Source organism: Nyctereutes procyonoides, unplaced genomic scaffold (assembly GCF_905146905.1).
Source record: "Nyctereutes procyonoides isolate TBG_1078 unplaced genomic scaffold, NYPRO_anot_genome, whole genome shotgun sequence".
NCBI classification, from domain to species: Eukaryota; Metazoa; Chordata; class Mammalia; order Carnivora; family Canidae; genus Nyctereutes; species Nyctereutes procyonoides.
Genome location: NW_026575119.1, coordinates 5,251,736 through 5,279,095, shown reverse-complemented (window position 1 = coordinate 5,279,095; position 27,360 = coordinate 5,251,736). Strand labels below are relative to the sequence as shown.

General features: G+C 39.7%; 1 protein-coding gene across 2 annotated transcripts; it reads left to right on the top strand.

The window, feature by feature from the left end:
- The first annotated feature begins 2,742 nt into the window (after window positions 1-2,742).
- Window positions 2,743-27,095, top strand: LOC129515599 (histone PARylation factor 1). Of its 2 annotated transcripts, XM_055334547.1 has the most exons (9): window positions 2,755-2,833; window positions 3,685-3,777; window positions 6,184-6,343; window positions 8,306-8,492; window positions 8,762-8,860; window positions 19,354-19,504; window positions 23,009-23,096; window positions 24,040-24,212; window positions 26,826-27,095. In XM_055334547.1, exons 2-9 carry the CDS (start codon window positions 3,712-3,714, stop codon window positions 26,955-26,957), a joined length of 1,056 nt encoding a protein of 351 aa, XP_055190522.1. In that variant the 5' UTR covers window positions 2,755-2,833; window positions 3,685-3,711; the 3' UTR covers window positions 26,958-27,095. The 2 variants fall into 2 exon arrangements, with proteins under 2 accessions (XP_055190523.1, XP_055190522.1); XM_055334548.1 differs by lacking the exon at window positions 3,685-3,777 and having other exon boundaries at window positions 2,743-2,833.
- Window positions 27,096-27,360: the final 265 nt, after the last annotated feature.

Here is a 27,360-nt window from a genome sequence, read left to right as displayed (position 1 = left end):
AGGGAGAAAAGATATGAAACTCTGCTCCCCTCAAAAATCCCCTCCCCAAATAATAAATATTCCACTCCTTAATTAACAACTATCAATGAAGGATAGGCACCAAACCCCAGGGGTGGGGGGAGCAGACTTGAGCTTGCCTGACCTCACATCTTGGAAGTGTACTCTTTCTTTTTTATAAGCTCACTCAACCAGTGTGCCTGGTCTAACCTTGAATTCTTTTCTTACAATGGGACCAGGAGCCTCCAGCAATATCCTGGGTATGGGCTGGGCAGAGGCTTCAGGGCCAAGAGGTCTCCTCAGTTCACCTAGCAGCACACTGATGTGGCAAACTTCATTGCTGTCTTATTTTAAGAAATTGCTACAGCCACCCCAACCTTCAGTAACCACCACCCTGATCAGTCAGCAGCCATCAACATCAAGGCAAGACCCTCTACCAGCAAAAAGATTCCACTCAAAGTTCAGATGATAATTAGCATTTTTTAGTAATAAAGTATCTTTACATTAAGGGATGCACATTTTTTGACATAATATTATTGCATATTTAATAAACTACAATATAGTATAAACATAACCTTATATGTATCGGAAAATCGAAAAACTCATTTGACCGACTTTTTTGTGATACTTGCTTTATTGCCACGGTCTGGAACCAAACCCAAAGTATCTTCGAAGCATGCCTATATAATAAAAAATAATAATAATTGGATATAATATTTGTTTAATTAAATTGAGAAAATCATCCAGAAAAGCAGAACAAGAAGACAAAAGAGATAGAAAATAGAACAGACAAGTAAGATGAAATATCATTCAAGATCAGATATCTGAATAACAAATTTCTAAAAAAGAAGAGATACAGTGAGGGAGGGAAAAGATAGAGAAAATTAGCAACTAAATAATACCAGAAAAAACTCCAGAACTGAAAAACATAAAATGGAAGAAAATTATTAAATAATTCCAGAAAAATTTCCAGAACTGAGAGACATGTATTTCAAGGTCAAAAACAGCTAACCAAATACAACCAGCTCAATAAAGATGAGAAAAGACCTGTAACCAAGATACATGATTGTGCCTGAGAACACCGGGAACAAAGAAAAACCTAAAACTTTTTGAGGGGCGCCTGGGTGGCTCTGTCTGTGGTTGAGAGTCGGCCTCAGGGGTGATGCCCTGGCATCAAGCCCCACACCCGGCTCTCTGGCCGGGAGCCTGCTCCTCCCTCTGCCTGTGCCTCTGGCTCTCTCTGTGTCTCTCATGAATAAATAAAATATTTTTAAAAATAAAATAAAATAAAACTTCTTGAGACAAAACAGAACAGAAACAGGTAACACATAAATTAGTTACCAGAGAATGAGGTAGGTAAATGTCTCCCTACTCCTTGACATTAGCCCGATGGGACTGATTCCACACTGACCTCCAGAATCGTAAGGTGATATATCTGTATGGTTTAAAAAACAAAAGGAAGGGAGGGAGGAAAGGAGGAAGGAAGGAAAGAAGTCACCAGTGAAGAGCAGGAATTATGCAGTAAAATTTCTCAGTGGCAATCCAGGAAGCGAAGACTTAGAGAGGCAAGCCCTCCAATACTCTGACTAAATATTATTTTCAACGGAGAATTCTGTACTTAGAGAGAGTTACAGACATGAAAGGTCTAATGAAGAAGGGAAAAAAATAAAGGCACCTGCCTGCAACATTCCTCAAGAAACTCTTGGAGGAGGGTATGTCCCACAAAAATGATGGTCAAGAAAAGGGGGACACCTGCGTGGCTCCGCGGTTGAGCATCTGCCTTCTGCTGGGGTGGCGACGTCGGGGTCTCCGAACTAGTTCCCTCCCGGGCTCCCCTCAGGGAACCAGCTTCTCCCTCTGCCTGTGGCTCTGCCTCTCTCTGTCTCTCATGAATAAATAAATAAAACCTATTTTTAAAAATCAAGGAAAGGGAAGAAGATACAGATCCAGGAAACAGAGGATTTTGCGAGGGGTGACCCCGAGCATCTTCCAGAGGGGTCAGGAGGGGGCCGACCTTCGACCTCCGACCCCGGACCTCCGGGACCGCGCGGTGCCGCTGCTGGAACCCTGCTGGGCGTAGGCATCCAGGGGGGTCCCGCCAAGATGCGGGTTCCGCTTCTGTGAGCCCGCGGGGGGCCTGAGGTTCCGAATATCTAACACTCTCCCCGGAATGCTGACGGTGATGGTTCTGCGACTACACTTTGCATATGGCACGGGCTAGTAAGCACGATCCAGACTGTAACACGGTTGACAGAGAAACCGTGAGGGAAACCGATTTGCTTCCGAGAGGTAATTAACGACGAATTCGCGTTAGGTAATAACAGTATCGTGGAGGAGGGACAGATGAAGAGAGGAAGACAGCGATTTAATCTCTTAAATAAATAAAAATGAAGGTAGAACGACGGTTTGGGTGTCCCGCGGGGCGGGACATCCGGCCCAGACGCTGGTCAGCACCTGAGGAGGAAGGCAGGGCCACCTTCGCGGACCGGACGTCGGGCCTCGGGTCTCCGGGGCGTCCCTGGCGGGAGCGGGGAGGGGCCTGCGCGGGGAGGAGCCTGCGCGGAGAAGCGCCCGCAGCTGCAGCGCCCTCCGACCGCGCTCGGGTGGGCGGAGCCTCGGCCGCCTCCTCGGGCCTTGTGGGGCGGGGCTTAGGCGGAGCCTTTCCCTTTCATTGGTGCGGCTCCGGCGGTGCGAGGATCCGGATTGGTGTCTCTTGACCCGGCAGTAGTCGGCGGCGCCCGGAAGCAGTCGGCGGGACGCGGGATTCCGCGGGCGCCGCAGCTGCAGAATGGCTGGCGGCGGCGGGAAACGCAAGCCTGGCGGGGAGGGGCAGCAGGTACTGCCATGGAGGGTGTGTGGGATCCGCAGGGCGCTTTGGGTGAGAGGGCACCAAGGGGCAGCACCTTGCATTTATCCGGCAATCGCTGAGCGGCAGCTGTATTCCCGGGAACGGCGGTCTGCTCCGCGGCCGCGCTTTCCCGCTCTGCTGGGGTTTGGAGCAGGGAGCGCCCTTGCATTTTCCGCCCTCCTCCCGGTGCGGTTCCCTGGGAAGCTGATTAAGACAACCAGTGGTTCATTCGTTCAACCAGCAGCAGAGTGACTGGAAACCGATGATACGCCGGCACTGCCGGGCGCCGCGGTGTCCAGAGGCGTCGTGCAGTCACGGCCGCGGCGGCCCACCTGCGGAAGCTGCGCACCGCGAATCTCTGCCTTACTGTGAATACTTTGTTGGCATCGTAATGCTGTTGTGTCAGGTGCTGCGGAAACCCTGAAGGAGGGTCTGAGGCCCAGGGGGTGGCTCAGGAAACCTTTTAGGGCAGTTCAACGTGGACGCTGCTCTTGGAGGCAGAAAAGTGAAACAGGGGATGAAAAATAAGTGTAGAGGATGTTTGGGTCCCGCGGAGCTCGGCCTGGCTGGACTCGGAGATGGGAAATGGGACGTGCTCATAAAGGCGCCAGCGAGGGGCTGCGCATCGAGTATTTGCGTGTTCTCAGACTTTTGCACCGTTTCAGAAGTTCTGTAGCAGTTAGGCGAGTCAGGCAGGAAAGAAGTATCGCTGTGATAAGGACAGTTTTCAGAAAAATCACTTCATCTGTATTATAAGCGGGATAGAGCAGGGCAGCGTTAGGTTAACTGTTGGGAGGGCCCTGTTCTGGGCATCACTTATATTGGCTCATGCTTTCTAGGTGAAGAGTCAAGGATGAGTGTAGCCTATGAAGGGGACAGCTGCCCTAAATTCTAGTTTTTGGGGATTTGAGGATGCTGGAATAATGTGTGAGGTAAGACAAAGCTAAAAAAAAAAATATTTCTTTCCTGTAGAAGGTGCTATAAACCGCTTTGAGTGATAGAAATAAAATATCAAAAGGAGTCTGTGGAGACCGCAGCTAACAGTAAGAGCTGGCATTTATATTATTATGTGGTACGACTCTTCAGTGTATTTTTAGAAACAGTTTACTTCTAACAACCCTGTGATACACCTATCATATGCCCTATTTGTAGAGAGAAAATAAGGCACAGGTTAAGGAACTTCCCCAAGGTGACAGCTGGAAAGCAGAAGCACCGAGAGTCAACCCAGGCAACCTAACCATTAGGCAAAACTGCCTTTCGGCAAAGTAGATTAAGGTTTTACTTTCTAACATTTAAGTTTGAACCAGTCTTTGAAAGTCTAACCAAAGACGATTATAAAAACAAAAGGGAGGATAGGTCAGCACTTGATATGTTCCCACTGTTCTGCATGTAAATGGAGAAGCAGCATAATGTGGATGAATCTGTGCTCTGGAGCCAGCCCACCTGGGTATAACTGTGCCTCCACTTTCTAATTAAGGACCCAAGGGAAGTTAACTTCAGTTTTCTCATCTGTAAAACGTGAAGAATAGTATCTAGCTTGGAAGGTAGTTGTGAGAATCGAATGAGTTAATTCATAGAAAGTGCTTAGAACAGTGATCTGGCACATGGTAAGTGCATAATAAGTATTTAATATTTATGTATTGTTTTTACTATTAGTATCCATTTTTGGGTCCATATTTCAACAGCCTTTTTGTTCAATTATTTTTTATGATCTCAGACACATTATAATCCTTGGTATAATAAACTGTTATTGGTCAATGCATGGTCCTCTTTTACCTTATTTAATAGTATAAAAAACACCTGTTATCCATTGCCCTACCAAAGAACTGAAACACTTAACGATAGCTCTGCGTGTATTCATTCCTCGCCTATCTTTTCAGCCTTTCTGACACTCCATTTATGTAGCAACTATCCTCAATTTTGTTTTCTCCTTCCACCTTTTTATAACTTTATCACGAACAATATTTATTTGTTCGTTTTTATTTTTTTTAAAGATTTTATTTATTTATTCATGAGAGACACATAGAGGCAGAGACACAGGCAGAGGGAGAAGCAGGATCCATGCAGGGAGCCTGACGTGGGACTCGATCCCGGGTCTCCAGGATCACACCCTGGGCTGAAGGCGGCGCTAAACCGCCGAGCCAACCTGGCTGCCCTATTTGTTGTTTTTAAACCTAAGGCTGTAGTGCTGCATGTAAACTTTGAGGACTTTTTTTTCCTTCATTCAACATTTTATTAAGATTGGTCTATATTGTTGTGTGTGGCTATATTTTCCTTTTCCCTGGGCAGAATATTCCATTGTTTGAAATCCTGTAATTTTGTATCCTCTTACCAGTAGGCCTTTTCATTTGTTCTGTTTTCTGTTCTTAGAAACAGCTATCAACATTCTTAAATATAATCTAATTCATAAATACATTTTGTATACCTTAAAAGTAGTATCAAACCTGAGCCTGCTGGGAAAATGGAAGAATATGACTATGAGAAACATCTGGGTTTCTCAACCTCACACTAAGGACATTTTGTATCTGATAAGTGTTCTAAGGGAGCTATCCCTGTGCATTGTATAGTGCTTAGCATCCCTGGCATCTCCTCCACAAAATGTCAGCATCCTCTTCTAAATTTATGACAGCTAAAAAGTTCTGACATTATTAAGTGTGTCCCCTGGGAGGCAAAATCACTTCTGGTTGAGAAGCACTAATACAGGTGGAGAGGAAAATAAAAAGGAAGGAACTTAATCTAAAAAGAAAGGAGTTAGGCTCCTAGAACGAGAAAAACTGATTGCTACTTACAAAAGATACCTAACCTCCAACTGAGCATTTTCTTTATAGAAATTTATCAAATACACATAAAACCTAGCACACTTATACAATGAACATACTGCAGAGATATTAGAGACTGAGTTTTAAGCCTAATGCTGGCATTAAAATGCCTTTTCTGAAACAACTGTTTTAACTGACAAATCCCCTTTTATCTAGTTATTTCTGACAATTGGTTTCTGGTGTGATCACTGAGTCTAAACAAAAGGCATGATGACCTGTTTACTCAAAGCAAAACCTGCCTATTGCTTGTTCTTCCTGATCTTTACCTTTTCTACTTGTTTTTTTATTTTGTTTCCATAATCTTAGAGAAATATATTTAAGGACTTGCTGTGTGCATCCCTCTTGTATGCAGTGTATTATATACACTGTTTTCCTTTTCTCTTTGCCCAAAAGAATCCCTGGATTTTATTCAGAAATACCATTTGTAGTTTTAAAGAAAACATGTATCAGATCTGAGTGAACAAAAATGAGCAATATTGTTACTTTTGGGGAAACAAAGTTTTGTATGTTGATTTTCAGTGTGAAAAAACAGTTGATGTGAAGAAGAGTAAACCCTGTGAAGCTGATGTCTCCAGTGACCTTCGAAAAGAAGTAGAAAATCATTATAAGCTTTCTCTGCCTGAAGATTTCTATCACTTCTGGAAGTTCTGTGAAGAGCTTGATCCTGAAAAGCCAGCTGGTGAGTTGCTCCAGAATCATTCTCCTGCTTCTACCAGTGGAAAAGACAGTAGGAAACCGGACCGAGGATCTAAGCAGTTCACAGAAAAGGAACTTTTTCAAAGATGTTTCTAAGAGAAATATAAAATAATGCTATAATAATATGTGACTATCACCTGTTATACTTGCAAAGGTAAATAATTTCGCAACATGCTTTGATGAGGGTTTGAGAGAAAACAAGTACTTTGATAGGTTGCAGGAGTTTTAGTATAAATGAGCAGTTCTAGGAACTCAGGGATTAGGTAAACCAAAAATTATGTTCAGTGATATTTATTGAAACAAAAATAGGAGATGGCTTAAAGCCCATCAGTAACACATCTATCAATGGATACTCATGGTTTTAAAAGAACAAGGTAGATTTTAGATAATATTTCAAGTGAAAAATGTGTATAGAGTATGCTACCATTTGTAGTTTTGAAAAAAGTCAAGGACACGCATATTCCTCTATCCTTTCTGTGTGTTTGTACTATCTCTGGAAGGATGCACAAAGAACTGGTAATAGTTGTGACAGAGTTGCTTTTCACATGTTTTCACAAGTGGGAGAGAAATACTCCCATACACTATTGATGGACATGTGGATTAGTAGATAAGTGAATTTTGGCGTATAGCAAAACACTTAAACTATGCAGCAATTTGTCTAAAAATATTTATGACTGCACAAACATATTAGCAAAGGGGCCCCTGGGTGTCTCAGTTGGTTAAGCATCCAACTCTTGATTTTAGTTAAGGTCTTGATCTCAGGGTTGTGAACTCAAGCTCCACATTGGCCCCCCACACTGGGTGTGGAGACTACTTAAAAACAAACAGAAAAACCATGTATTAGTAAAGACATTCACTGAAGCATTGTTTAGAAGAGTAAAAGAATTAAAGCAATAAATGTCTATCAATAGAATATCATATCATACAGCTATTAAAAATTATGAAAAAATACTTAATAGCATGGAAAAATACTCAGTAAATTTGAAGACAGAACGGAAAACAAACAAAAAAAAATTAACAGCATGATTTCCTTTAAAATATCATAGACGGGAAGAAAACATTGTTATTGTGTACCAGACTATTAACCTTGGTATCTCTGGCTAATGAGATGGGTGACTCTAGTTTTTTTGGTTGCTTTAAAAATTAGTGTATGCTATCCTAAGCACTTACCCCTTCTAAATAAACGGTTTCTAGGCCTTTATTCATGTTGTTACCTCTTGGAAGAATTTTCTTCCTCTCTCCATTCCCACCTTCATACATATCCAGGTCCCGCCTGGAGTGCTTATTCTCTCTTAAAAGAAGCAACAAGAACCCATCTTATGTTATAAAAGCGTATTTTGAACACGTACGTTTGAAGTTTACATTCCATGACTGGTTTTATTTAACCAATCTCCCTTTGTGATCTGTGGAAGGAGAAAGAAGATGGAATCATCTAGGATTAGGGTTGTCCAGAGGCAAGGGGATTGAGAGTGATAGTTAGCTGAGGTAGGGGGAGGGGAAAAGAAATGTTTTCTTTAGGCACAGTTTTTATTAAGTAAACTGTTTACCCTCCTTAATATTCACTTACTGTCTTGTCTCTCCCTTAATATGGGTGTGCTACAAATACTTGAAACTAACAACAACATAGTAATGAGACAAGGTAAGTGTTCAAAGCTCTAATACTGCCCATGAGAATACAAAATAAGAAACAGCAGTATGTTTGAAATGTAATCAGTGGTAAATTTAGGAGAAAATCTTAAATATAAGTGCCACATTTTCATTGCTCTGATTTTTCATTGAGTATGACTGATGTCTTCAAATATAACTGAAGCTCTTTTACTTTGGAAGCTCTCTCTCTTTTTTTTTTTTTTAGGAAAGTTGCTTAGAAATAGTTTACAAATAAAAGACCTTATTTCCTATCCGCCTTCAGAAAGTTATTGTCTAAATAAACTTACTTAACTTATAGATTCACTTTCCACAAGCCTTGGACTTCAGTTAGTGGGTCCTTATGATATCCTTGCCGGAAAACATAAAATGAAAAAATCAGCAAGCCTGAATTTTAACCTTCACTGGAGATTTTACTATGATCCTCCGGAGTTCCAGACCATTATTATTGGAGATAATAAAACTCAATTCCACATGGGATATTTCAGGTAAAGGATCTTTTCTTCTCTAAAATGCAGCTACCAAGCCTTCTAATAAGTATAAATAGGCATTAACTGGACTCACCCAAGATGAAGGACATACTTTCCTTTGATTGATGGATACATAGTATCTGATGTTCTTGATATTGCCATTCTGACCTACCCTAAAATGAGTGGATTATTTAGGTTGAACCTCACTGGTTTTTTTTCCTTTCCTTTTAAGTTATGCTTTTTCCCTTTAAATTAAGCTAAATTTTTAATATCTTTTGCTTCAACAGGGATTCTCCTGATGAACTTCCTGTATATGTTGGTACAAATGAAGCAAAGAAAAACTGCATAATTGTTCAAAATGGAGATAATGTGTTTGCTGCAATCAAGTAAGAAAATATTTTAATCTCTCATCTATAATATTTGGTTACAATTTTTGTACTATTATATCAGTCCACCTTTGAGGTAACTCCAAAACTTTAGATTTCTAAAAATCATTTCCAGGACTTTTGCAGATACTCTTATCCACATTACTGTTCTACTTTTTACCAAAACAAAAACAAAAACAAAAACAACAAAAAAAATACTCTTATGTAACTAATTACTTTAAGGAAAATATTAATCTTGACTTGATTTCATTAGTCCCATAGCAAAATCAAAAGATTTTTTTATACATTTTAAAAACCATCATTAAGAGTTTATTATAAGAACCCATTGGGTACAGTTCTAACAAAGATTTAACGCGGTAAAAGCAGGTGCTCATAAATTGTTAAATCACTATATTGCACATCTGAAACTAATATAACACTATAAGTTAATTATACTAGAATTAAAAAAAAAAAAAGTCAGGTGCTCATAAAATTCTTGGAAGGGCCAATGGAGCAGACCAAGCCTCCAGGAATGCCAGTTGTGTGGCAGAACTGGCTCACTCAGCCACTATGGGGAATCAAGATCTTCTGACATGAGTGGCTTTGGGATCTCATTGTCTTTGATTTAACCTGTGGTAGTAAAAGGGATGCCCTGCCTCTGCCTCCACTGTGATGGAATTTAAGGACCAGGCACTGAAATCTGCGCTGCAGTGCTGTAGAACCATCAGGTGCCCCAACTGTACTCACTAGTAGAAACAGATACACAGTGTCCACCTAGTATCTCTTCTGCCTTTTGGTTTTCAAGGGATTGTATCTGAAGCTAGGCCCCACATAGAGCCTGAGCTGAGGAGTAGTGTGGGAAATGTAGCAAGCTCTTATGTAAAAGGTGCTTGGAATGGAGTTGAGTGAGCCCGTCCACACTATACCAGCCACAGACTGTGACCTGAAGCCATCTGGCAGCAGCTATGCAGTTCACATTCTAATAAAATGAAGAAAGCACTCTTTGTCACCTTATATATAAGTAGATCATGTTTTCTGTGACCTCTTTTAATAACCTTATTTTTTAAAGATGTATTTTGGGACGCCTGGGCGGCTCAGTGGTTGAGCATCTGCCTTTGGCTCAGGTTGTGATTCTGGGGTCCTGGGATCAAGTCCTGCATCAGGCTCCCCACGGGGAGCCACCTTCTTCCTCTGCCTATGTCTCTGCCTTTCTCTCTGTGTCTCATGAATAAATAAATAAAATCTAAAAAATAAACAACAAAAAAAAAAAAACAGATATTCTGTGCAGCTTAATAGTGTAAATTTACAGTAAATAATTTAGACCACATCAACCAGTGCCCCTTCTAGACTGCTGCATACGTACTGATGTATCTAAAAGAGCAACTATGTGGTAGATGTCCAAAACTCTTTGTCTTCTGATACCTCTGAGTTTTTTATAAAATGTTTATTTATAATCTATATATTCTTTTAAGCTGTTGAGATTAATTCCATTTAATTGGTATCTTTATTAGAAACTGTAGTTGTTTACTTGTTTATTGTCTCTCTCTTGCATTAACATAAGTTCATGAGAGCAGAGTTGCTTTTCCTTGTGCACAATACTTGCTCTGTAATAGATACTCCATAAATCATTTATTTTTTCCACAAATACTTTGGGCATGCAAAAATGCCTAATTTTTCATTAGTCTTATTAGCCTTACTAAAAATCTCTTTAAAAAAGAAAGATACAATGGTTGTCTGAGATAGTCCAAGACTGTTCTGATAATTTAAAAAAAAATTTTAAACTTCTGGGAGAACACACACACAAAAACATTGGTAACAAATTTATAATTTAGGTGAAAACCAGAAAGTATTTGAGTACCTAATTTTATATCCTTCTTTTACTTAATCAGCACACTCAGTTTTTTTTTTTTTTAAGATTGTATTTATTTATTCATGAGAGAGAGAGAGTGAGCAAGAGAGAGGCAGAGACACAGGCAGAGGGAGAAGCAGGCTCCATGCATGGAGCCCGACACAGGACTCGATCACGGGTCTTCAGGATCAGGCCCTGGGCTGAAGGTAGAGCTAAACTGCTGAGCCACCCGGGCTGCCCAGTTTATTTCTATATCAACCTGAGGAAGGTCTTTATAAGGAGGACCATTTGTAATAAATTATTTTTATGCCCAGAGAAACTAGTTTCTCTGTGTAAGATTTAACGATAGCTAAAGAAAGGGACGCCAGGGTGGCTCAGTTAAGCATCAGTTCTGCTCAGGTCAGGATCTCAGGGTCCTGGGATTGAGCCTTGCATCAGGCTCCCTGCTCAGCGGGGAGTCTGCTTTTCTCTGTCTCCCCCAAACCCCCCCCCCCCGCAATGTTCTCTCTCAAATAAGTAAATAAAATCTTTAAAAATAATAGCCAAAGAAGTGCAAATTCAGCCAGCAAAAATTAGTAGATTAAATAATGTTAATACTCAGTGATGGTTAGGATGTAAGAAATCTTACTGATAGAACTGTTAATTGGTAATACCTTTATAGAGAGCAGTTGGAATAGGTTATTTAAATATTTTTCACAGGGATCTGTGGGTGGCTCAGTGGTTTAGCCCCTGCCTTCGGCCCGGAGTGTGATCCTGGAGTCCCAGGATCGAGTCCCACATCAGGCTCCCTGCATGGAGCCTGCTTTTCTCTCTGCCTCTCTGTCTGTCTCTGTCTCTTTGTGTCTCTCTCTCTCTCTCTCTCTCTCTTTCGGTGTTTCTCATGAATGAATAAATAAAAATATTAAAAAAAATAAAAAAATAAATATTTTTTCACAGATTTCTTGACAAATAATTAACATGGCCAGGTATTGAACTACATGAACCGTTATACTCTTAAATCAGCAATTTCATTTCTAGCTGTTTATTTATTTATTTTTTTAAGATTCTACTTACTTATTTGAGAAAGCGCAAAGGGGAGGAACAGAGGGAGAGGGACATGCAGACTCCATGCTGAGAATGTAGCCTAACATGAGGCTTGATCCTAGGACCCCGAGTTAATGACCTAAGCTAAAATCAGGAGTTAGTGGCTTAACCCCTGAGACACCCAGGCCCTCCTAGCTGTTTTTCTAAAGAAATTTTGGACAGGTACATAAATATGTGTATATATTAGAAATTATTTTAAAACAAAAAACTGGAGAAAACATCCAGCAATAAAGAAAATTAGGTAAATTAATATAGAATGTCAGTACACTTTAATGCCAGGTTATTGATTTATCTATTTGGAAAGATGTTTAATACATTATGTGAAGAGATCAAATAAGAGTAGTGTGGGATGATTCCATTTTCCTATTGTCTACAAAATATAAAATATTTATCTTTGGACCATAAAACTAAGAATTTTTTTACTCTTCACTCTTTATTCCTTCCTTAAAATAATTGTAGCAATAGCTTTGACCCCACAGGTTCCCCAGACTACTCTTAGATAACTACTGTTTAGTTAATGGTTTCAAACCTGTGTATCAGAACCTCATGAGTTACTGGTTAAAAGTACTGTACCTTGAGCTCTGTATGTAGGTCTTACCTCTAGAGATGCCTCTTCAGTACATCAATAAGACTCAGGGAATGTCTTTAAAATACATCTTACAACTATATCTAAATGTAGTCCAAAATTATACTTCTATAATTTTAATTAAATTTAAATGAACGTTTGAAATGAACATTCATTTAATAAATGTTTACTTTGTATGCAAATACTATGTAAAACAGTTGTTACTTAGTAAAAGAATGTGGCCAATAGATCAGATCATGAGAAAACTTGCCAAATAATCTTTTTCCCTCCTTCCCTGCTGTGTCCATATTCTTTGCAACCCTACCTCACCATACTGGGTAATGTGGATTATTACTGGAGAAGTGATTTTTCAAACATAAGCTCAGAGTACTTTTTTAACCAGTAACCCAGGAGGTTCTTCTATGTATTCAGAAGCCTAACTAGCAGTTATCAAACTCTGGTGTGTGGATTCTCAGGCGTGCCTAACACTTTTAGCAGCCTGTGAGTTCAAAACGACTTGTGATCTATCATTTTGCACCAGTGGCACAAAGGTAATGATGGGTAAATTTGATGACACTTGACAGAAATCAAGGCAGTGGCACCAGACTTGCAGTTATTATTGTATTATTCACAGAAGTAATATAATGCAAGTGTCATTTAAGAATGTCAGTCATGAAGCAGTAGAGATTATTAAATCTCTGCCATTAAGTACATACATCTCTTTAACATTCCCTGTGGTGAAATGGGAAGGATGTGAAGAGGACGTCTGCATACTCAGATGTTAAGGTTTGTCTCAAGGAAAATGGTTTTGTGTGATTAAGTTGGTAGCTTAACTTCTCTAGTTTACTTACATACAAACTCTGGATATTTTGTTTTTTGTTTTTTTGTTTTTTTTGGGAACAAGTTTTTTTTTTTTGAACAAGTTTTTTTTAATTTTATAAATTAATTTTTATTGGTGTTCAATTTACCAACATACAGAATAACACCCAGTGCTCATCCCGTCAAGTGTACCCCTCAGTGCCCGTCACCCATTCACCCCCACCCCCCGCCCTCCTCCCCCTCCACCACCCCTAGTTCATTTCCCAGAGTTAGGAGTCTTTATGTTGTCTCCCTTTCTGATATTTCTCACACATTTCTTTTCCCTTCCCTTATATTCCCTTTCACTATTATTCATATTCCCCAAATGAATGAGAACATACACTGTTTGTCCTTCTCCGGTTACTGTGGCCAAGTTCAAAAAGGGTGTTGCCTGAGTTCTCCTCTGGGATTTTGATGGAATCTTGTCTCACATTTAGATCTTTCATCCATTTTGAGTTTATCTTTGTGTATGGTGCAAGAGAGTGGTCCAGTTTCATTCTTCTGCATGTGGATGTCCAATTTTCCCAGCACCATTTATTGAAGAGACTGTCTTTCTTCCAGTGGATCGTCTTTCCTCCTTTATCGTATATTAGTTGACCATAAAGTTCAGGGTCCACTTCTGGGTTCTCTGTTCTGTTCCATTGATCTATATGTCTGTTTTTGTGCCAGTACCACACTGTCTTGATGACCACAGCTTTGTAGTACAACCTGAAATCTGGCATTGTGATGCCCCCAGATATGGTTTTCTTTTTTAAAATTCCCCTGGCTGTTTGGGGTCTTTTCTGATTCCACACAAATCTTAAAATAATTTGTTCTAAGTCTCTGAAGAAAGTCCATGGTATTTTGATAGGGATTGCATTAAACGTGTAAATTGCCCTGGGTAACATTGACATTTTCACAATATTAATTCTGCCAATCCATGAGCATGGAATATTTTTCCATCTCTTTGTGTCTTCCTCAATTTCTTTCAGAAGTGTTCTATAGTTTTTAGGGTATATTTTGAGAACCATTTGAATGGTAAATGGTTCTCCAACCTTTTATTTTCAGGTTGTAGGTGTCCTTCTGTCTAAAATGAGTCTCTTGTAGACAGCAAATAGATGGGTCCTGCTTTTTTATCCAGTCTGAAACCCTGCGCCTTTTGATGGGGTCATTAAGCCTGTTCACGTTCAGAGTTACTATTGACAGATATGAGTTTAGTGTCATCATGATATCTATTTAGTCCTTTTTTGTGGATTGTTCCACTGAACTTCTTCTTAAAGGGGAGTTTTAAGAGTCCCCCTTAAAATTTCTTGCAGAGCTGGTTTGGAGGTCACATATTCTTTCAGTTCCTGCCTGTCTTGGAAGCTCTTTATCTCTCCTTCCATTTTGAATGAGAGCCTTGCTGGATAAAGTATTCTTGGTTGCATGTTCTTCTCATTTAGGACCCTGAATATATCCTGCCAGCCCTTTCTGGCCTGCCTGGTCTCTGTGGAGAGGTCTGCTGTTACCCTAATATTCCTCCCCATGAAAGTCAGGGACTTCTTGTCTCTTGCTGCTTTAAGGATCTTCTCTTTATCTTTGGAATTTGCAAGCTTCACTATTAGATGTCGAGGTGTTGAACGGTTTTTATTGATTTTAGGGGGGGATCTCTCTATTTCCTGGATCTGAATGCCTGTTTCCCTTCCCAGATTGGGAAAGTTTTCAGCTAGGATTTGTTCAAATACATATTCTGGCCCTCTGTCCCTTTCGGCGCCCTCGGGAACCCCAATTAAACGTAGGTTTTTCTTCCTTAGGTTGTCATTTATTTGCCTTAATCTGTCTTCATGGTCCCTTAATTGATTGTCTCTTTTTTCCTCAGTTTCCCTCTTTGCCATTAACTTGTCTTCTATGTCACTCACTCGTTCTTCCACCTCGTTAACCCTCGTCGTTAGGACTTCTAGTTTGGATTGCATCTCATTCAATTGATTTTTAATTTCTGCCTGATTGGATCTAAATTCTGCAGTCATGAAGTCTCGTGAGTCCTTAATGCTATTTTCTAGAGCCACCAGTAGCTGTAGAATGGTGCTTCTGAATTGGCTTTCTGACATTGAAGTGTAATCCAGATTTTGTAACTCTGTGGGAGAGAGGGCTGTTTCTGATTCTTTCTTTGAGGTGAGGTTTTCCTTCTAGTCATTTTGCTCAGTGCAGAGTGGCCAAAAACAAGTTGTATTGGAACACGGGGGAGTATCACTGGTCCGTCCAGCTGGTCTTCTGGGGGAGGGGCCTGCTGTGCTGATTTTCAGGTGTTAGCACTTGGGGGAGCTGCTCTGCCCCTGCCTGCTGCCGGGGCTCAGCGGGGGTTGTTTACCCCGTGGGGCCCCAGGAGGAACAGCCGCAGTTGCTATGGCAACTCTGGAAGCCTGGATTTAGCCTCCGCAGGAACTACGGGGCTCAGGGCTCTCGGTTCTCCGTCTGCAGGGCCTGGAGGCTCCGGGGCGGGGCCGCTGATCTGCTCAGCTCGGGGCAGGAGCGTCCTTGCTGTCCTGGGCCCTCCCGGCCTCTGCCTGTCCCAGGGGGAGGCCGGATCCTGGGCTGTGTCCCGGCGCCCTGTGCTCCGGGGCCTGCGCTGTTGGATTCGCGCTCCCGCCCTGCAGTTCCCTCCCTGGAGCTGCTCCCCAGCCCCTCCGAGCTGCTCCGGTCCCGCCGTGCGCGCTGCAGCCCTTAGGGAGCTCGTCGCACTCTCCCGGGGCGCAGGTGTCTGTTAGTGTCCCCGGGAGCCCGAGGGCATCCCCGCCCTCCTGGGTCCTGCTCCAACTCCCTGCGAGCCCCTTTCCGCCCGGGAAGGTTGGTGCAGCTCCTGCTCCTCCGGGACGGGGCTCTCCTGTCCTGGGGACACTCGCCCCGGCCTCAGCCCGGCTCCTCGCGGGGCCCCTCCCCCTCGGAGGCCTTTTGTTTCTTTATTTCTTTTTCCCCGTCTTCCTACCTTGATAGAAGCGCGAACTCTTCTCACTGTAGCATTCCAGCTGGTCTCTCTTTACATCTCAGGCCGAATTCGTAGATTTTCAGGATGGTTTGAAGGTTATCTAGGTAATTTGGTGGGGACAGGTGATTTGGGGACCCTGCTCTTCCGCCATCTTGCTCCTCCCCAACTCTGGATATTTTGAAATGAGTATCGGGCAAACATGTTCTCAGATGACCCAAAGAAAACAATTGTGACTTTATTTGTTGTCAGTAATAAAATTTAAGATTTCAAAAGCAAACATTAGAGTCAAGGAAACTTGTAACCACCATTGTGAGCTTGATCACTTTACACTACCTACAGACTTTTTAAGTGAGATTGATGGTAACACTGATGAATATGATTTTTTTCACATTGTGATATAATGGAGAGAATTTTTATTTTTATTTTATTTTTATTTTATTTTATTTTATTTTAATTCCTTTATAGTTAACATATAGTGTTATATTAGTTTCAAGTGTACAGGTCATTCAGCAGTTCCATATATTACTCAGTGCTCATCAAGATAAGTGTGCTCTGGGGGCAGACCAGGTGGCTCAATGGTTTAGCGCCGCCTTCAACCCAGGCCTGATTCTGGTGACCCAGGATTGAGTCCCACATTGGGCTCCCTGCATGGAACCTGCTTCTCCTTCTGCCTGTGTCTCTGCCCCTCCCTCCTTCCTTCTCTCTCTCTCTCTATCTCTCATGACTGAATAAAATCTTAAAAAAAAATAAGTGTGCTCTTAATCCCCACCACCTCCCTTCTAGTGACCATCCATTTATTCTCTATAATTAAGGATCTGGATTTTTTTGGTTTGTCCTTTTTTCCCCCTTTTCATTTGCTGCTTAAATTCTGAATATGAATGAAATCATGGTATTTGTCTTTCTCTGAGTGGCTTACTTCACTAAGCAGTATACTCTCTAGATCCATCCATGTTGTTGCAAGGATTTCATTTGTTTTTGAGAGCCAAATAACATTCCATGGTATCCTGTACCACATCTTCTTTATCCATTCTTCTGTCGATGAACACCTGAACTGCTTCCATAATTTGACTATTGTAATTAATGCTGCAATCAACATAGGGGTGCATATATCCCTTTGAATTAGTGTTCTTTGGGTAAATACCCAATAGTGTGATTATTGGATCGGATAGTGGGTCTATTTTTAATTTTTTAAAGATCCTCCATACTTTTTTCCACCATGGTTGTACCAGTTTTCATTCCCACCAACAGTGCATGAGGTTTTCTGTTTATCCACATCCTCATTAATACTTGCTGCTTCTTGTGTTACTGATTTTAGCCATTTTGAGTGTTGTGAGATAGTCTCTCATTGTAGTATTTATGTATGTATATATGTATATATGTAAGTAAATCTCTACACCCAGCGTGGGACTCAAATTCAAAACCCCACAATCGAGTCACATTCCCTCTGACTGAGCCAGCCAGCTGCCCCTCATTGTAGTTTGGATTTGCATTTCCTTGAGTGATGTTGAGCATCTTTTCATGTGTCTGTCAGCCATCTCTGTCTTTTGAGAAAAGAGATACTGTGTTTTATTTGGATTATTTGTGTTTGGGGTGTTGTATCAGTTCTTTATATATTTTGGGTATCTCTCATGAATAAATCTTAAAAAAAAATGTATGGGCAGACAGCTACTAAGTACCTTTAGTGGTGGAAGCCTTCATAGACAGGATATTTTACCTAGACGAATGTATAAGAACTTACTACAAAGACTGGGAAGAAGGGTGTTCAGGGCAAGGGTATAGAATATGAATGGAAGTATGAAAACAAATGGCACAGAGTACTTGAAGCTCTGTATCCCTATATGCCAGAACGGGTGAGGAAGACTATAAAGATTGATTTATGTAGGCTTGATATGATCAATCTGCTTTTTATGGTTAATGTAAATACATTCTCTTGAAATCCAGCTGGTTAAGATTGAAGGTAATATTAAGTGTAATATATGTACTGTGATCTAAAGACAACGATTTTGGTGGTCTTTGGCTTCTGTGCACTTTACTAATTCTATGGTTTTGGGTAATTTGATTATCCTATGTGTCTTCAGTTTCCTTATTTGTAAAATAGGGATAAGAATAGCACCCACTCTATTCTAAGCTCTTTTAGAGTGCCAAGCCTGTAGCAAACTGTCAAATATTAATAGTGAAGAGAAGCAAGTTTCCTCAGAGTCTGGAGGTGGCTAGAGAGGAATGGGATTGAGTTGTGTGTCCCAACTGAATGCTGTTGCAAGCTCTCTGTCTTACACTTGACCTTCTCTGCTGGCAAAGTCTTAACTTGGTTATGATAAAACATGAAGTTATTTCTATAAGTGGCATTAACGTATTATATTGTTCACATGTTTAATTTTGGGGGTGCCTGGGTGGCGTCAGGTGGTTAAGCATCCAACTCTTGTTTTCAACTTGGGTCATGATCTCAGGGTTGTGAGATGAGCCCCACATCAGGCTCTGTGCTGGGCATGGAGCCTGCTTGGGATTCTGTCTTCCTCTGCTCCCTGTGTGTTCTCTCTCTCTCTCAAAAAAAAAAAAAAAATTGTGCTTTTGTATAAGCTTATAAATTAGCTTTGATTTCTTTTTAGTTTCTAAATTTGTCTTACAACAAACCTATTAGATAACATTTGAAAAAAATCTGATCTTAAGTATTGTAAGTATCCTCTGGTTCTTTTTTAAAAATCCTTTTTGGGGATCCCTGGGTGGTGCAGTGGTTTGGCGCCTGCCTTTGGCCCAGGGCGTGATCCTGGAGACCCGGGATCGAATCCCACGTCAGGCTCCCAGTGCATGGAGCCTGCTTCTCCCTCTGCCTGTGTCTCTGCCTCTCTCTCTCTCTCTGTGTGACTATCATAAAAAAAAAAAAAATCCTTTTTGGTATGTACATACTGTTTTCCTCTGTTATGCTACACTTCCCCAAAGCAGTATGCGATATGTGAATGTTAAGTGATATGGCTTAAAATTTATTTGAAAAAAAATTTATTTGAATGTCAGCTTTTTAAACATCTTTTATATTTTATTATATTGCTTTTCTCTTGTTTGAAGAAACCTATTCGGGATTTTGAGAGAACTGTTGATAATTATTCTGCAGTCTTTTTCTTGCATGGAATTTGATGTCTATAACACATTCCCTTAACTTCCCAAGATCTGTGTACTTAGTATAGTGGCCTGCATAATAATGAGGGCTTTTACTTCTTTTTCAGATTATTTCTGATGAAAAAACTTAAGGAAGTAACAGATAAAAAGAAAATTAGTCTCTTGAAAAACATAGATGAAAAACTCACAGAAGCAGCCAGAGAACTGGGGTACTCACTGGAACAGAGAACCATGAAGATGAAACAGAGAGATAAGAAAGTATGGTTTAAATCTGTTAGTCTCAGACTGTTTTGCTATTTAATAGAGTTTTTTCCTCTCTTGAGTCCTTCCCTCCTACACTTTATCCCTCTCTTCTGCTCCATCCTAAGAAAAGCTAGATGTGACCCCTCAAGGGCTCCCTCCAGGACTACCCAGTACTGGGATTGCTAGAAGGATGCACCGAAGCAGGGCTTGGGTGGCTCTCAGAGGTGGTTAGCAGGCTGAGTCACTTGAAGAGAGAGTGCTGCTCTGGTGGCTAGCTTATGCCAGGACTTCCTACTCTTTTAATCTTGTTTTACAGTTACTCATCTCATAAAATTGAGTGAAAGCAGCTTTGTGCATAGTATTTACTTAAATTTCTTTTTTTTATGGCTAAGAATGGTTGTTTTAGCACAAGGTGTTTTGGGGGAGTAGTTTTATGAAGGTGTGCCTCACTCTTTTGGTGGACGGTGTGCATTAAGATTTGCTCATTTTCTGCAGCAAATGTGTGTATAAGCAGTCCTATCTCCTTTTCCCCTGTTGATCCTATTAGCATTTCCTTTTGCATCTCTTCTAAAACCTAGTATGAATGGAGTGTTTTGTAAACAGCAAAGACTTCTTGGATCTTGGTTCCTTTTGGTTTTTCACCTAAAAATTTCAGAATAAGTTAACAGACAATATAGAAGAATTCTGCTTTGGGGTGAATAAGAATTCTATAGGATTTTACCTCTGGTAAAGAAGGATATCTGTCACTGTGGAATGAGGGCAGCCCAGTTTCCCACCATTATGTACTGTGGCTGGTTCATCTGAAAGTTCTAGGCCAAATTAAGTACTAGTTATTCCTGGATAAACTAGCACTGGTAACTAAGTAGTTAGTGTATTTGGTTATTGAAAGTCACTGCGGGGGCAGGGGGGGGGGCATTTTAAAATTACTTCAAGGTGTTATGTTGCCATTTACCTTCCTAGTTTCCAAAAGGAGCCTCTCCCACCTAATGAGTAGAAAGAATGGTAGCATTTCTTGTCTCATATTTACGTATTCCTAATTTATCTTAACTAAGTACTACACTTCTGTGGACAAAATAACTGATAGCAAATTCTTTCATCAGAGCCTTATTTTTCTACCATCAATTATAATTTATTTCAGATGAGATTTCCTCAGTTCTTCCTCGTAACTATAAGATGACATTGGAGTTTAAATTTCATACGTATGTTTGGCCTGGCTCCCTTCCCCAGGAGGTTTCTTTTTAGTATATATTTTTTCTGTCCACAAAACTAACTGGTAAAAACATAAAGGGAAAAAAAAGAACTTAAGAAGACAACCATGAGTTTATTCTCCCAGAGACAACAGGTTGATAATTTTGCTTTTTGTTCTTTTTCTATTAAAAAGTTTGTTCTTTTTTGTTGGATATTTATTTAATTCATATCTTTCTAGTTCTGAAAAATTCAGTTCCACTTGTATATGTGAGTTAGTGACTTTGTTCTTATGTAGTATTCTGATGATACCTTATCATGCTTTGGAATGCAAAGCCCTCATGAGTTACCTCATGTGACCTCTCCAACAAATCACAGAGGAAGAATTATCATCCTGTGTCATAGATCAGTAAATCAAGGTTTATAGAGGCTTTGTTTCTTGTTTAAACTTGTAAGTGACCTCCCTGAGACCAACATTCACATCTTTGATATTTAGCTTTCTTTCCACACCATCTTACTGATTGCCTATATGCACTTTACCTTTTTTTATACCTAGATTTCATTTTTAAAAATGAACACTGATTTAATGTTGCTATAAAATGAGGATACATCATTCCATCATTCGGTCCTCTGATTTTGATGCCTTAATTCTAAGGCATCATCAAAATCCCCCAGCTTTGCACAGGTTTTTCTAAATTTGTAATCCTATCTTTCATAATAAAATTAGGATTCTGGCACTTTGCTAATATTCTCTTTATGGAAAATTAGGACAGTTAAAATCTGAAAAATACGAAACTATGTACAGCCCGTGGTTTTGTTGTGTCATCCTGAGTGGAAGAGAAGTTAGGCCAGTAACTATATCACTGGTTTTTTCTTCTGTCATGATCAATACTGTTCTGTGACCTGCCTTTTTTAGGCTTCCAATTATTATCATTTCATTTTAGAATGGCTACAGGGCACTGTGCTTATGTTCATAGCTTAGGTTGCTTAAAACTTGTCACAAATAGGGCAGCCCGGGTGGCTCAGCAGTTTAGCGCTGCCTTCAGCCCAGGGCGTGATCCTGGAGACCCAGGATCCAGTCCCACGTCAGGTTCCCTGCATGGAGCCTGCTGCTGCTCCCTCTGCCTGTGTCTCTGCCTGCCTGCCCCCCTCCCCCGTGTTTCATGAATGAATGAATGAATAAATAAATAAATAAATAAATCTTAATCTAAAAAAATTTTTTTTTTCACAAATACAAATCCTGCCATATATAACCTTCTGTACCTTCCTTTGCACACTTATTTCCTTGGAAGAAATTATTAGTTGTAGTATTGCCAGGTCCAGAGTGATTTAGAGTGGCTTTGTGTGTTGTTTTTCTTTGCTGGTATTTTGTTTTGTGGAGTTTTTTGTTTTCTTTGTTTGCAGAACTACCATGTACGAGTTAAGCTAGTTTACATTCCTACCAGCATGTATGAGTGCCTGTTCTCCCCATACCCTTGCCACTACTAGGTATTAGCAGTCCCTTTAAGTCTTTTCCATTTGCATAAATATAAAATGATGTGTCATTATTTTAATTAGCATTTCTTTGATTATAAAGGACATTAAGTATTTTTCATTTAGTTTATTTCTTTGGTGAACTGCCTGAAGTTTGAACATTTTTCTGTCAGGGTTAGAACTCACCTTTGTTACTTGGGTTTTAAGTTGGATATTAGCCTTTTCCTTGTAAGACTCTTTTAGTTTAAAGACATTTATCCTGGTTTATTGTGATATATATTGCAGGTATTTTTTATCAGTATCTTTTCTTGATTTTTACTTTTTAAAATTTTTTGTAGTCAAGTCTATAAGTCTTTTCTTTGTCCAATCTAAAATTATTAAAAATTTTTGTCTTCTAGTAGTTTCATTGGTTTTATTTTTACATTTAATCCTGGTATCCAGCTGCAAATTATTTTTGCATAAAGAGTAAGATATGACTTTTTTTCCTCCAAATGGTGGGAGAACTTCTTTTGAATAATTTGTCCTTTATATTAAAGAGTGAAAGAAGCAAGAGAGTGGGGTCATGTGAGTGAAATAGATTTTAAGATCTAGAGATTTAGGTGAGAAGACTTTAAAACAAAGAGCTGATTTTGGACTTTTAGCTAACTTTGAAGAAATAGTATTAAACTTTGTGGGTTCCAGATTAAATGAAAAGTCATTAAATGTTAACATTTTGATAGAAGTATTGCAAGTTTGTGTGTGTGCATATATTTTGGAGAGTTTGTCGTTTTTATCTATCTACCATGTCTATTTTGTTTACCAATAGTTTTATATATATATATATATATATATATTTTTTTTTTTTTTTTTTTTTAAATTTAGGTCGTGACAAAGACCTTTCATGGTGCAGGCTTGGTTGTTCCAGTAGATAAAAATGATGTTGGGTACAGAGAACTCCCTGAAACAGATGGTAATGTATTTCTTATGTGAACATGTGAGGAAGGTCTTCTTTGTATGTATTGAGAAGATAAGTATGCCTTTTGTGGGATAGTCACTAGACTTTAGGGATAAAGAGCAAGCTCAAGTTTTAGGGTCAGTCAGGCTGTACTTTTACTATTGGATTATTCTCATGGAAGTAGCTTGTCAAAAAAGAAGTCTAGAGATACTGTTCAATATCTTTATATGCATCCTGAGATCTGATGTACACTGGCATCCAGAAAGTAGTGAGGGAAAAAAATACCAAAAGCCAAAACAAAAATATTAAGCCACTGGCTTTTTAAATCTAGATAAATGCTGAAAGTTTTCTATTTGTTCTTACCTCAAATTGTACTTTTACTGTGACCACATTTTGGTAAAGATTTAACTTGGCAATGATCTCTTATTTCTTATATTGTCTTTTTCTCTATGTGTTTTTAGTACAACAGGTAGGACAGGGCAATAAAGAGAAAACTTTATGGTCTGTTTTGGAGGGTTTGTTTGTTTTAATCCAACTCCTAATATGGACTAGCCCAGAGATGGACTACAAATGATCTCTGTTGCCGTATTTTTTGTTATTTTCCAACCAGTTAAAATGGAAAAACATTCTGTGAGTTCAGTTAAAAACAGAGGGTGGGTCAGATTTGGCCACAGTTTGTTGATCTATGGACTAGCCTACTAAAAACCTTTAAAGAGCTTATGTATAATCGTGATTGCAACTATATCTATGGTAAAATAGTCACCGTTTGCTAACACACAAATCTTTTTTGTTAAGCCATTTTTCTTAAATCATAAATTGCCATTCTAAATTCTAGTACCACCCACGGTGGCATTTGTTGCAATAGTTACAAAAATTGATGAGGAAAAACCCAACTTAGAATCTTTTTATCTTTGATGATGGGTGTAGATCATTTTTTTATATCCTTGGTTTCTTACAGCCAACCTCAAGAGAATTTGCAAGACCATCGTTGAGGCACCTAGTGATGAGGACCGACTAAAAGCTTTTGCTCCCATCCAGGAAATGATGACTTTTGTGCAGTTCGCTAATGATGAATGTGACTATGGTATGGGGCTTGAGCTAGGAATGGATCTCTTTTGTTACGGCTCACACGTGAGTAAGAAAAAAACAAAAAACAAACAACTTCCCAGCCATCACCAGACCTTCTCTTCCCTACTTCACCCCACATACAGGCATACCAGAATATGAATATTTATGCCCTCAGTAGCAGGGGTAGGATACAAATTCAGCTTGTGTGTTCAATGAATTTTTTTTTTCCCAAAATGAACTTTTTGATAAGCAGATGTCTGAAAATATTTGAAATTAACTTTGTATTCTGCCATAGGTAAATAACCAAGATTATTTGCCTGCCTTCAGGTTTACATTAAAGTGAATTTCTTATTAGACGTATTATAGGAATATATATGCCTCTTTAGTTGGATGTGTGTATGGGTATGCACATACAACTTTCATAGGGCTCCATTTGGCTTTCTGCTGTGGTGGGGGGGTATTTGTTCTTATGTTTGAATTCCTAGATGAAAAATAAATACTACCTTAGTAGTCCCCACCTCCTTCAGCCCCCTATCCCGCCTTATCCATGGTTTCACTTCCTGTGGTTTCAGTTAACTGTGGTCAACTGTGGACTAGAAACAGATGATCCTCCTTCTGAGATACTGTCAGAAGAGCAGTATAGTGACCTAACGTTGTATCACAATGGCTATGTCATTCACCTCCATCATACTATGTAGGCATTTTATCATGTCACACTGTTATATGAAGGGTTAGTACAATACTTTGAAAGCCACTACATTCATGTAGAACACTTACAACAGTATACTGTAATAGAAGCTATCTTATGTTCTCACTAATCTCTTATTTTGCTTAATTTATAAATTAAACTTTATCATACATCTGTATAGGAAAACAGCATAAATAGGGTACTGTCCATGGTTTTAGGCATCCACTCGGGGTTTTGAAGCCTATCCCTTGTGAATAGGTGGGAGCTACTATATCTTAAAATAGCCTTTAAGTGAAATTATTTAAAATACAGTTTTTCAGGACGTCTGGGTGGCTCAGCAGTTGAGCGTCTGCCTTCGACTCAGGGCATGATCCTGGAGTCCTGGGATCAAGTCCCACATTGGGCTCCTTGCATGGAGCCTGCTTCTCCCTCTGCCTGTGCCTCTGCCTCTCTCTGTGTCTCTCTCATGAATAAATAAAATCTTTTTTAAAAAATAAAATAAAATAAAATATAGTTTTTGTTTTTAATCATCATGACCTTTGCTTATTAAATAGGAAAAACCTACCTAACAGTTAAATCAGTGCTTATTCACTGTGGTTGCCTCAAGGTGTAGAGTCTGTAACAACTTCCTGGGGCTACATTGTTTGGTTTTAAATCACATCTTCCCCACTTAGTAGCTGTGTAAGATTGGGCAGTTTTTCCAACACCATTGTACCTGTGTCCTTTAGCTGAGATGTCCGCGTGTGTGCGTGGACATGCGTACGCACTCACACACACACAGTTTCTCATTTAACCTATGGTGTCACCTACGAGGCACAAGAGGTAAACCTTGCTCAGGTTCACAGGCAGACAGTTCCAGAGTTAGTGTCTAAATCAGTAATTCCCAAACTGTAAACTATATAAAGATCTGAAGATAATGTTAAAATGCAGACTGCTTCAGTGCATCTGGGGTGAGGCTTGAGACTGCATTTGTTGTACTCCTGGGTACTGGTAATGCTACTGCCTGTAGACTAGTGTGAGCAGCAAGACTAAAGCAGCTGCTAACTTCAGCATGTATCACAATCATGTGGATGGCTATTCAAACAGATTGGTGTACTTAACCCCCACTGCCCCCCCCCCCCAAGGTTTGAGTTCTTGGGGGACTCTTAGGAATTTGGATTTCTGACCTGTTCCCAGGTCAGGCTAATTAGAGCAGGCTATTTTGAGAACTCTGCTGTAGACCATATTACAATATTTTTCTGCCTGCCTTATATATGGCTATTAGGAAAAATAGTCAAAATGTTTAACAGCTAGAATAAGTCATTGACCAATCAGAATAATGCTGGGCCTGCCAAAAACTGAATCAGTTTAATTGAAAATAATTGGCCTGAGTACTAAACAACATATGAAAAGACTTAGCACAGTACTGAGCATCTAGTAAGTGCTAAATGTCATTAACAGAAGCATTCTCAGGTTCTCTTCAAGTATATATATATATATAAATAGCAGTAGTTTAAGTCACTTGATAAAACCAAGGCAGTGACAAGGGATGGAGCTGGGTTACATGGTGGGTCGGGGAGCAGAAAATTTGAAGATAAAAGGGAATAAATGTGACTTGATAACTCAAATTCCGCATACCTCTTCGTATAGTATCAACTAAGGAAAATGATGATTAAAATCTTAACTGGGGATAACACTAGAGAAGAAAAAAAGCATTTGAGCATATAGTTTGGGGCAAGTAAAAATGATCCTTATCCAAGGGAATTAAGGAAGCTTAAAATTTTAACTTAGTTTTCTTCAGAATTTTCTTCAAGTTGTACCATTAAGTCTTTTAAAACTACAAGTTTGCCTCTTGAACAGAATGTGTCAATTCACTTCCTAACCAATTGAGAAAGTAGCTAAAATGATTTGGACAGTGCTTTGTTAACAGCTTTTTCTGTGTATTTTTTGCTACTTACTAGGGCATCTGCTATGTTCTCTGCTTAATGTTACATTCTTTTATTTTTCAGTATTTTCATAAAGTTGCTGGCCAGCTTTTACCTCTTGCATATAATCTGTTGAAGAGGAATCTCTTTGCAGAAATTATTGAAGAACATTTGGCAAACAGAAGTAAAGAGAACATAGACCAACTCGCAGCCTGAGAGTCGGCTTCCTTTCAGTGTACAGTACTTTAAAGCATTAGTATTAAACTTGTGATTTTTTTTGTTTTGTTTTTAAGGAATACAGAAAATAAATTGATGGAAACATATACCAAAAACTTTTATAAAGCTCTTCTAGCCCATTTCTTTCATGTGCAGATAAATGGCAGTCAGTCCTCTGAATGGTGATGTTCTTTCTAATCCCATCTGAAAGACATCCAGAGTCTCCTGTGACATGTCACAGGAAGTCATGGTCTCCTGCCTGTGGATACTAGACTGTTCTCTCATCAGGGAATCCTGTTTCAGTACTTAACATATGGGCAACTAAATATTTATTTCTCAGACTTGAGTTAATAATAGGTATAGCTTGGGACACCTGGGTGGCTCAGGTTGAACATCTGCCTCC